General features: G+C 37.1%; 1 protein-coding gene and 1 non-coding gene across 2 annotated transcripts in view; one reads left to right on the top strand and one right to left on the bottom strand.

Moving 5' to 3' along the window:
• Positions 1-4,078: 4,078 nt before the first annotated feature.
• TRNAR-UCG (transfer RNA arginine (anticodon UCG)) lies at positions 4,079-4,163 on the top strand. The gene has a single exon. It is a non-coding gene; the product is annotated as a tRNA-Arg (tRNA).
• Positions 4,164-4,975: 812 nt separating this feature from the next.
• RP1 (RP1 axonemal microtubule associated) overlaps positions 4,976-11,826 on the bottom strand; it is a 52,050-nt gene continuing 45,199 nt past the window's right edge. The window contains exon 4 of the mRNA XM_047842462.1: positions 4,976-10,602. Coding sequence (XP_047698418.1) covers positions 4,976-10,602 — 5,627 coding nt within the window. The remainder of the gene's footprint in view (positions 10,603-11,826) is intronic.

The raw sequence follows: 11,826 nt of genomic DNA, 5'->3' as shown, positions 1-11,826 counted from the left end.
TAAAATTTGTATGGAACTACAAAAGACCTCAAATAACCAAAGCAATCTTGAAAAAGAAGAACAACGTTGGAGGTATCTCAATTCCAGATTTCAAGATATACTACAAGCTACAGTAATCAGAACAGTATGGTACTGACACAAAAACAGACACATAGATCAGTACAACAGAATAGAGAGGGCAGAAATAAACCCACACCTATATGATCAATTAACCTACAACAAAGGAGGCAATAATATACCATCGGGAAAAGACAGTCTTAAATAAATGGTGTTAGAAAATTGAAGAGCTACGTACAAAGGAATGGAACTAAACCACTTTCTTACACAATACATAGCAATAAACTAAAAATGTATTAAAGACCTAAACGTGAGACCTGCAACCATAAAATTCCTTTAAAACAAAACAACAACCAAAAAAAGGCATTCATCTCTTGGACATCGCTGTCACCAACATTTTTCTAGCTATGTCTTCTCAGGCAAAGGAAGCAGCAGCAAAAAACTATTGGGACCATACCAAAATAAAAAGGTTTTGCACAGCAAAGGAAACCATCAACACAACAAAAAAAGGCAATGCAGTGAATTGAAGGAGATACTTGCAAATGATATATCTAATGAGGGATTAATATCCAAAACATATAAAGAACTTACAACTCAACACCAAAAAAATAAATAATCTGATTAAAAATGGGCAGAGAACCTTAATAGTTATTTTTCCAAAGATGACCAACAGATACTTGAAAGATATTCAACATCACTAATCATCACGGAAATGCAAATTAAAACCACAATGAAACATCACCTCGTGCCTGTCAGAATGGCTAGTATTAAGAAAATAAGAAGTAAGTTTTAGCAAGGACGTGGCAAAAAGGGAACCTTCGAGTGGCGAAGGGAACGTGGCGAAAAGGGAACCTCCACCTACTAGTGGAGATGTTAATTGGTGCAGCTGCTGTGGAAAACACTACAGAGGTTCTCAAAAACATTAAAAATAGAAATACCATATGACCCAGTAATCCCACCAAAGGAAACAAAAACAGTAATTCAAAAAGATATATGCACCCCTATGTCTATTGCAGCATTATTTACAATAGTCAAGATACGGAAATAATCCAAATGTCCAACAACAGATGAATGGATAAAGGAGTGGTATACACATACACAGAATATTATTCAGCCATAAAAAAGAATGAGACCTTGCCATGTGCAACAACATGGATGCACCTGGGAGGCACTACACTAAGTGAAATAAGTTAGTTAGGGAAAAACAAATACCGTATGGTTTCATTTATATGTAGAATCTAAAAAACAAAACAAGCCAAAACAGCAGCAACAGACCCATAAACACACAAAAAAACTGGTGGTTGCCAGAGGGCAGGGGGGAGGGGGAGGGGCAAAATGGGATGGGAGCGGTAGGTACAGGCTTCCAGTTATGGAACGAATAAGTCACGGGGATAAAAGGTACAGCACAGGGAATACAGTTGGTGCTATTGTAATAGTGTTATATGGTGACAGATGGTAGCTACAACTTCTAGAGAGCATAGCATATAGCGTTGTCAAGTCACTATGTTGTGTGCCTGAAACTAATATAACATTGTGTGTTAGCTATACCTCAATTTTTTAAAAGGGTAACAAAATTTAAATTGTAAATAAAAAACAAACCCGCTAAAATGTATTAAGCACATTGTAACGTTTTTACAATCATTCCCTGAAGTGATCCTCTCACAACAATCTTGTAAGGTAGCTGCGTCATAAAACCTTTAAAGTGGTGGTGCCATTTTATAGATGAGAAAACTAACAAAATGAGTGTCACAAACATGAAACATGGCTTTGAAACCTCAATATGAACCCTGAAAACGGGACATGTGCTTTATGTCACTGAAAGATGAAGATATCTGAAAACTTCATGTAGGAATCACTGAACCAATGACTCATTAACTTAGTTTCAACTTGAGTTCGGATTTGGGGCTGTCCCCACTCTCTCAAAATTCACCTTTCCTTGGGATCAACTCTGAGGATTCTTGGACAGGTTGCATTTTTAACATCACCTCTACTTTTGAACTTCAGCTCCTTGGTACTAACAGAGTATTTCCTCTAATTCTGATTCTTGATATGCCCTCTGGGTTTAAGACGTGTGGGGGAGGGGAGTTGTACAAATGGATCCTCAGTTTTCTTTGAAGCAGAAGCAAACTGCCCAGAGAGTGTCCCAGTCTTGGATGCCCTCCCTTTGGCCTTGCAAGCCTCCTGCTGAGCGCTGCAACAGAGCTACTGGCAAAGCATAGCACAGCTGACATCTTGTGGGCATAAACAGTAATTACACCGTTCCACCTGGATTCCAAGATTCTGAACTTGGCTGTATTCTCCAAAACACAATAGGCTAGCACTTCATTTTTAAAACAAAAGCCAAGTCGGTGTAACATTCTTAAATTTCTTCTGAAGCTTCATTTAGTCTTCTACCTCTCAATGCAAGTCTCGTGAAAAAAAATTTTAATCACTTGAATGTTAAAAGAAAAAAATCACTTTCACGGACCTTTTTAATGATTTAAATATTGCTTCATAAAATACAAACAACTCAGTTCTATCCCTTAGACTCTTTGCATATCTCCCTACATGTGTGGATCTGAAGATAAGGGGTAAAGAAAAAGCATTTGTAACCATCCAACACACATTTACTAGGTGCTTACCATGTTCCACGCCACATGCTAGAACTGGGAGAGAAACATGATATAAGATGCGATTCCAAATCTCAGAATTCAATGCATATCAACTCATTTATCTTAAATAAGAACATTACCCAGTCGTGCATTACCAATTCATGTATGTCACTCTCAACTGCTTTTTCCCAATATCATCTGGGCCCAGCCGGTAGTGTCATTATAGTAATGTAACGTATGCAGTAAAACCGCTAAAAATCATATGCTACATGCCATATTTTCCCGAAAGTTCCCAGCTATTGTGATTTCCCCAATTTCCTTGATACATCTAAATATCATTCTCTTTCCGAATTAAAAAGAAAAATAATTTCCTTATCTCTCTTCTTTGGGGAGAGCACTAAATAATTTTTTAAACATTTTACCACTCTTTCCTCATATAAAAAGAACAAAGGTGTAGTAAAAGTAGCAGATTTTCAAGCACAAAGGTCTGGGTCCAAATTCTGGCATGATACTGTGCACCACTGATGAAAATACTTTACCTGCCTGCTCTAGATTCTCTCACCTATAAAAAGGGAATAGCAAAGCCAAACTCGCAGTCTTTATGAGCACAGAAGGATTACATTTAATAAATCTGTAAGACTACCACAGACACTACTATAAAGTACGCACAAAATGAATTCTTCTCCCCTATTATTTCTCCACAATTTCAGCCCTTTTATGTCAACAAAATTCTCACTGGTCATTACTGAAGCTAACGTAACACCACAGCTTCCACTTTTCAATGGGAAAAGCATTATCACTTAACGTAAAAAAAGCATACTCTATGTAGAGGCAGTCTTTATCTGGTGAAATAAATAGCAACTCATATTTTTTATGGATTTATGACTCACGCTGAACTGGTATTTTTTTAATGTAATTAGTTACCTTTAATTACTCAATGCCAAATTTATTTTAGCACCTCCATATGTGGCTCCAAAAAACGTTAACTGTTCTACTCTGAGTCAGTTTCAGACAAGAAACATAGACTCCAATGATTTAGAAGACTTGTTTCTATACCATCATATAATCATTAGGTGTAATGAATTTTACTTAAAAGGTTCCCTGGATAAATCCCAGGCAAAATACCCCATGTATTCAAAACAAGCAATTTATAGTCTAATCAAATTTATTTATCCTTCTAGACATGCTTTTATTCATATCTAATTAAATTTCTTATTTATGCAGCTCGACATAAAAAAAAAATGTCAAATTCTTCACAGCAGTTCTTCAATGCTGAGAATTTTAAAGTCACCTTTTTCTTTTCCAAGTTAAAATCATTCCAGCTCCTTTTTCTTCACAGAGCATACTTTAAGTTTTTCCTTGTTTTTTTTTTTTCTGACTTACTTGGATTTGACATTTTACTAATGTATAAAAGATTATAATTTCAGGGCGCCTGGGTGGCTCAGTTGGTTGAGCATCTGACTTCGGCTCAGGTCATGATCTCACGGTCCATGGGTTCGAGCCCCATGTCGGGCTCTGTGCTGACAGCTCAGAGCCTGGAGCCTGCTTCCAATTCTGTGTCTCCCTCTCTCTCTGCCCCTCCCCTGCTCATGCTGTCTCTCTCTGTCTCAAAAATAAATAAAAACATTAAAAAATATATATATATTATAATTTCTAGGCAAAGTAATAGAGAAGAAGCATAGTAGTAAAGAATCTTTTTCTCATCATGAGAACAAGCGATTAATTCTGTCCCAGTGAAATGCTCACAAGTTCATTAGGTAGATGTTCCCAGGAAATTAGATTCAAGACACTGGCACAAGAAACTTACGAGAATGTTGTATAAACCTTACAATCATACCTTTATTAAATCAGTAGTTAAAATTAATAAAGGAAGTACATTTGAGGCTAAGTCTATTCCATTTATTCACCAATATATTTTATTCACCAATATATATTTTACAAAAAAACAGACAATACAAACAGAGAAAAAAGATATAATTCCTGTCCTTAGGACACTTGTGATGTCCTAGAAGAAAACCCACAGTTATAGGAAATTATGTACACTCAGGGAAAACACACACAGAAAATTCAAAAATAACAATAAAAACTGAGTCTGTTATTTTTGGAAAAATAAAGAACAGTGGAATACTTAAAGTCAAACAAGATTATCCAAGTGCAAGCTTTCTAGAGTAAGCTCATTTTAAAGAAGTGGGAAATTTTTAGAGGTTATCTAGTCTATACCCATCCCTTGTGTTTCATCATATTATGAGGGGGGAAAATGCACTGATTTAAAAAGGCGGCGCTGATATTGAAATTATAAATCTTCTTGTTCATCAGTGCTTTCAAGATCAGTCAAATTGGTTTTCCTCTTCCCAAATGAAAAGATCTTCATCCTCAAATACATAAAATATTTCTAATATATTTCTGTTGCTAATATTTAAAGGTGTCTCAACTTTGTAAAATAGGCAGGTTTGACCACGCATTTCAAAGAAATGATAGTTGATATTTTCTCTTACTACTTGGTTGAGATTTGTTCTTGAGTTCTGGAATCTGTTATTTAATAAGTTGTTATTCTCATCAACTACTTGAAAGATTTCATTCGTCTGACTGCTGGGGTCCTGTGTATTTGAATTCACAATATCTACAACCAACAATGATGGGTGCAAGAAGTTCACACAAAACGTTTTCTTTAAATATAATTGAAATTTCTTTAAATTACTTTCTTCCTCTAAGTCCAAGGAGCTACTTCTTTTTAATTTTCTTAATTTCCTTTTATCCATCAAGTCAAATGTATTATTAAAATAAAACCGATTAAAGGTATCATCAATGGCATTATCAATAAATGCTTTTCTACCACTTGCTTTATCGTTCTTATCTCTAAACACAGTTTTGTTCGACTGTAGCAAATATGGGTGTATTTTCATCCACAAATGGAGACCCAGGAAATTTTCAATATCAGAATCTTTGCAATATGCAAATCCTCGGTCTTCTTCATTTATAGGTTGTATGGTAACAGTTAGTATTGGGCAATGCTGACCACAAAGAGCATAGAGTTTATCCAGAGAGTCCCCTTCCTGAAGTGCACCATGAATTACATTATTACCAGGCAATGGTTGGTTTTTAATAGTATCATCAGAGACAGGATGGACTTTGCTACCAGCTGACGTGAAGACCTGAGTGACTGATGTACATACTCTTTCTGACTTATGACTAGGTTTCTCCTCCACATGATCATTGGGCATTCTCTCCTTGGCACAAGTTCTATTTTGAACATCTAGCAAATCCTCACAAAAAGGCTCAGGGTCACTACAATGAGGCATGTTGAAATAACTGCATTTCAGTTCAAGGGGCTGAGTCAGTTCCTCCAATTCTGAAGAGGATAGCTCAGCCATGTTTGGTCCTGGGGCCAAATTTCCAAAATGTGAATATGGTACATCAGTGCTGTTATTAAGTAGAGTATCCACTGATGTGGTGTCTGCATTGCCACATAAGCCAGAATTTTCAGGAGATGATACTCTCAACAAATGATTTTCTTTCAGAAGCCACTTGCCTTTATCAATCAGTACTCCTTCCTCCAGATCTCTGACAAGTCTGTGATGATCATTTTGTTTTGTACCACGTCCTACAATGTCTCCCCCATGATAATTGGCCCTCACACCATTAAAGTCACATTTATGTTGGCCTTCTTCTGGAAATTTCTGCAACACAGATGAAATGCTAGATACCTGTTCAGAAGAGCCAAATGACTGACCTTCAGAATCATAAAGACCTACTTTCCTAGCACACTGAAATTCCATAGAATTATAAGGACAAACCTGAGATCTGTGTGTAGACCCAGGAAAAAAAGATGGTTTAATAATCTCCCCTTTAGCATAAAGTTTTTCAATTGTTCTTTTAACAAACCCTTTATTGTATTCTTTCTCTTGGGCGATCTCCTCACAACTGCCATTGGGGCCATGACTGGATGGCTGTTCATTCTCACTGTCCTGTCTAAAGTCTGACCAATCAGAAGTCACTGGTCTTGTGAAGCAATTTTTAAAATCAAGAGAGGACTCTGAATAACTTCCAATTTCCATGCTTCTCACCATCATTTTTACTCTCATTTTCGTTTCTCCTTCATTGAGTTCCTTTTCACTATTTTGCTTAGAATCATAGCAAAAAACTAAAGATGGTGGTGTTTCCAGCCTCCTACTGACTGTCTCACCAATCACACCACTTCTTTTTTCTTCTTCTGTAATGTTCCTGCGAGAGACTTCCACCAATTCCAAATTTTTACTAGCCTCGAATTCTTTTTGGATCAACTCTTCAGTGGCCTGTTCTTCTGCATGTATCTTTGTGTTAAAGGTATCAGTGTCTTGGTTTTCTAATTCTTCAAAAGATTCCAATTCTGAAACGCTTCTTTCACTGGATGTCAGGCTATTGGTTATTGAGCCTGGTTCTTCAGACGTCTTTGAGTCTTCCTTATCAGAGGATGCATATGCATTTCGACCCTGAAATTTCTTCAATGAATAATTTTTAAATTCAGCCAGAGAGCTATGTTCCTCATCAAATTCTGGTTCGGTTTCATTTAGGGGAAAGTCACGGTGGCTTAAATTGTTGATATTTTGGTGTGACACCAATGTATTAAAGCCATGTTTACACCCAGGGTCTGCCAAAATAGTTAGGTCTTTCTGACCTTCATCGACTCTTTCTAATTCTTCAGTCAATTCCAAATTTTCAGTACATGTGTTTTCTTTGGAATTTAAAAAGTCATTGGTATTGTTGTCTTTTGGGGGAATGTAGGCCTCATCAATTGGGCAAGCTGCTTCATAAACACAATTTTCCTCATAAGCACAAGCCTTATCAGAAGACAGAGCATGAGTAAGTGAACAGACCTTTCCTAGGAGACAAGCCTTATTCATGGAGGTCTGATCTACGGTATGGCCATCAATAGGTGAAAAAACGTCACTGATGTTACAAGCCTCTTTTGGAGGATAAGACTTATTCCCAGTGCACATCTCACATGTACAGTAAGTCACCTCTGAAACACAGACTTCAGAGGCATGGTCCTCACTGGCAGAGTAGCCTCCATCTATAGAGGAGAGTTTCTGTGTTTTTTCATTCTCAGTGCACTCAGGAACTCTCTGAATGTTGGGTGTGGAACAATTTGCAGGAAGTCCTATTGGAGCCGTATCTTGTTCTTTCTCAGCAAGTCCAAGGTGATTTGTGGTGGCCTCCACTAAACTGGCAACAGCAGCCTCCAAGTCATCAGCTTCCTCTGTGATGGCAGTATGCTTTAGGACTTCTAATAATGCAAGTATTTCTGAAGTTCTGGTGGTAGTCTTGTGAGCATCACTTTGGCAGAAGCTATTTATACTTCCCTTTAAGGTTAGCACCAGAAGCCAAGCTAGAAGGACATTGGTATATGACTTAGATATTGGGGAAGGAAAGGGAGTATCTGTAAGTGAACCTGGCATTTGAATAACTCCATTCTGAGTCTTAGGAATACTAGGAAGTAAAGCCTGCAGTTGGCGAAGCAACAGGACTGGTAAGAGGTCTTTTGGAGTGTCTTCTACAAGATCTACTTGAATAGCAGCCTCCACACTGTGTCTTTTTGTAGCTAGGTTTATTTCTTGGTAAACAAGGCTTACCTCTGGTCCTAAGTTTTTAGCACATACCTGGATTTTAGTATTACGATCATCAATAGCTGACTGTGACACAGCACAATCTTCATTCAAGGGAAGTAAGCAAGCATCATTCAGAGATTCAACCTGGCTGTCACAGAGATCTTCAGTAAGTTCTTCACTGGTATCTTTGTCAAAAGATTTACCTATTTTTTTACCTAGATTATTTCTTGCCAAACCAGCATTTTTACTTACGTGTTTATTACTTTCCCTAACAGAATTATTTCCTTTTCCAGAAGTTGAGTGGGAATTCGTTTCTGCAAAACTACCGTTGTTACAACTTACCACACTCCTTTCCTTTTTGCATACTGGAGCTAATTTTCTAGGTTGCGAGGTTGGATGTGGATTTATGTTCTGCAACCATCTCTGTATATAATTTTGAACTGAATGATGGCTAAAATCCTCAGGAGAAACAGCTTTTTTCAAAGAAGCTAAGGAATTTGCTCTGGTTGTAACATGTTGTTTGCTTATAGTAGTACTTAATTTCAACTTATCTCCTTTTTGTTTTTTCTGAGTTTTCAAAGTTATGTGTGAATTATTAACTTTTGAAACTACACTTCTCTTTGTCATTCCTCTCAAATACCAAGATGCTACTTCTGCTTGAGCCTGTGGTCCACAAAAAGCATTGGGGTTTTGCTCAAGGAAGTTAAACACATGAAATAAATTTTGATCTCCAAAACTATTTTTGCAACACCTAAAGTCATTATAGGGAAATACTTTATCTCCTTGACCAATTTCATTTTTTGCAGGTCTTCCTAAACTTACTTTATTTAGTGGTCTGGATCTTCTTTTGGCTAAAAGTCCTTGAACTTTCGTAGGATTCTGTACGTGGATATTCTTGGGATTCACAGGACTGAGATCACTTTTGGAACAAGAATAATTTGATTCTATTACCATATCACTTGCATGGAGATCTTCCTCACAAAGTATTCCTCTTTTAAGGGAACCATGTGAATCCTTTAATCTGATTTCCTGTGCAACTCTACCTCCTTTGTTTATTCTCTTACTCTTACTAAGAATTGCTTTGGTTGCAACCTTCCCATCCTGATGCCTGGAGTTTATCACTTGTTGCTGACATTTCATCTTCTTTTTGCTGGCAGCAGATGATGAAATCTGCTTTTCATTTGCTGGAAATTTTGTTAAATCACGCTGAGCACATTCATTAATTAGTCTGTCAATTCTTGTGGTGACAGTGGAGGACCCTACTGAAGCTGGGGTCTCAAAAATAGTTATGTCAGTTCCAGAGTCATTACTTAAAGAATGAGTTGTATCTGCTAAAACAGGACTGACTCTATCACTGGTGTTACCATAAGGTCTTAAGTTTTTGATACTAGTTTTGTTGTCTGATGTTACACTATTAACTATACCTTCCTCCACAACTGAATGTTCCAATGCAGCCTGTGGCAAGCCATTACTATGAGACATCTCTAACACCTTCTCACTTGTAATTTCTACAACATTAGCATGTACTGCACCTGACTTGAGCAGTCTGCTTTCCTTTTTCCTTTCTAAAGATGCCTCTATCTTCTCATTGTTATCGATATGAACAACCACTGGTTTGTTAGATACTGATGACATTTTACTGCAGGAATGTGTAAACATGTGATACTCAGATTTGTTTTCCCCGTCTTCCCTTTCTTCACTATAGGAAAACTGTCCAATCATTTCCTCTTGAACTTCAGTTTCAGATACCAAGGTCACACGCCCCTTCACAGATTTCTTTTGTCTCACCCTCCTTGGCCCAGGTGTAGGTGGCCGATAAAAATGACGCTTAGCTTGATCCTGAGTTTCCTGGAGGGTGTTTGTGTCCATAGAAGCATTCTCCCAACTAGCAGATGTGCAAGTTTCAGCCTCTAGAGCTGTCGTTTGAGTGTTTACCTCCTCAGCCAAACTGCCCTCTTGATCATGGCCTTTCCTCAGAGATGAGACATCTGCAGACAATGAGCATGCTGCAATCTTTAAACCAGAGGAACAATCATCTGTTCTTCCTGGAAAACTGCCTACTTCACTCTTTTCATCATTATTAGAAAGACCAGCTCTACTGACAGTGGTCCATTTTATGGTTTCCTCCTCTTTTATCTTAAATCGAACTTTCATCTCAACTATCATGGTGCCATCTTGATTAAAAACAATTGATTTCTCAATATCATCTTCAGAAGGATATATCAATAAATTCTGAGAATCTTTTTTTTCTAAGGCCAAGTAATTTTCAGAAGCAAAAGAATGGTCTGAGTAGCAATCACTATTATGCATTTTGTTGGAAGAAACAGAATAAATCTGGGACTTTGGGCTTGAAGGCACATGTGTTCTCACTTTCAAGATTTTGAGAGTAAAAAATGCCCCACATCAAAGTGTAGAAGATAGAGAAGTTATAAATATCCAATAGAAGAGGCAGCAAAGAAAGAAAAGAAAAAATAATTAGTATAAAAAATACCACATTTTCTAAATTTTATAGTAAGATATTATTAGCAGGTTTCTCACTTCTACGTATTCATTTGTTATTTGAATTCAAAGTCACTGTAATATCTGCTGCATCTCTACAAGCTACTTTTAAAACGAGAACCTTTAGGGGTGTCTGGGTGGCTCAGTCAGTTAAGCATCCAACTCTTGGTTCAGCTCAGGTCATGGTCTCATGGTTTGTGAGTTCGAGCCCCATATCGGGCTCCATGCTGGCAGTGTGGAGACTTTTGGGGATTCTCTCTCTCCTCTCTCTCTGCCCATCCTCCACTTGTATGCTTTCTTTCTCTCTCTCTCTCTTTCTCTCTCTCTCAAAAATAAATGAATAAACTTTAAATAAAAATTTTAAAAAAGAAAATCTATAATCCTACTAAAATAACAAGATCCACAGAATTTTAATTTTAATTAGTTTAATTAGGCAATTTTAATAAGTATAAAGTAGAAATTGCTAAATATTCTAACAAAAAAAAAAGATTTTTGTGGGATTCTGTTTTGTTTTGTTTGCCAGTACTAAAATTGGAGTCTAATGAAGTGCTGCTTACCAATGCAAACAAAGCAAGTAAAAAGTTACAGTAATATTTATTTTCCTGTCTTTGTATTTCCAAGAGAGGCACTATAGCATTATGAAAGCTAAAACATTTTTAGACTTTATTTAAAAGTCAGGATTAATCAGGGCACCTAGTCAGTCAGTCAGTCAAGCATCTGACTTTGACACCTGACTTTTGGTTCTCACAGTTCATGCGTTCGAGCGCTGCATTTGGGCTCTGTGCTGACAGCTCTCTGTCTCCTCTCTCTCTGCCCCTCCCCATTTACATACAGACTCTCTCTCTCTGTCTCTCAAAAATAAACAAATAAATGTCAAGACTAATCAAGTAATAATTATTAATTTAGCATTCCCTTTGTATAACTAGTGCATTGATTTGATATAGGGCACAAAAGAGAATAGAGATGCACAAAGATCCAGATATCTGGTTATATTTTTAATGTGCATCCTAAAGACAACTTTGGTACTCATGCTTCTTAAACTCAATCAAATTCTTATAAGCAGGTTGCATACATTTGCATATTCTTGGCATCAA

This window comes from Prionailurus viverrinus, chromosome F2 (assembly GCF_022837055.1).
Source record: "Prionailurus viverrinus isolate Anna chromosome F2, UM_Priviv_1.0, whole genome shotgun sequence".
NCBI classification, from domain to species: Eukaryota; Metazoa; Chordata; class Mammalia; order Carnivora; family Felidae; genus Prionailurus; species Prionailurus viverrinus.
Note: the sequence above shows the minus strand (reverse complement) of the source record. Positions and strands in the feature narration are given on the sequence as shown.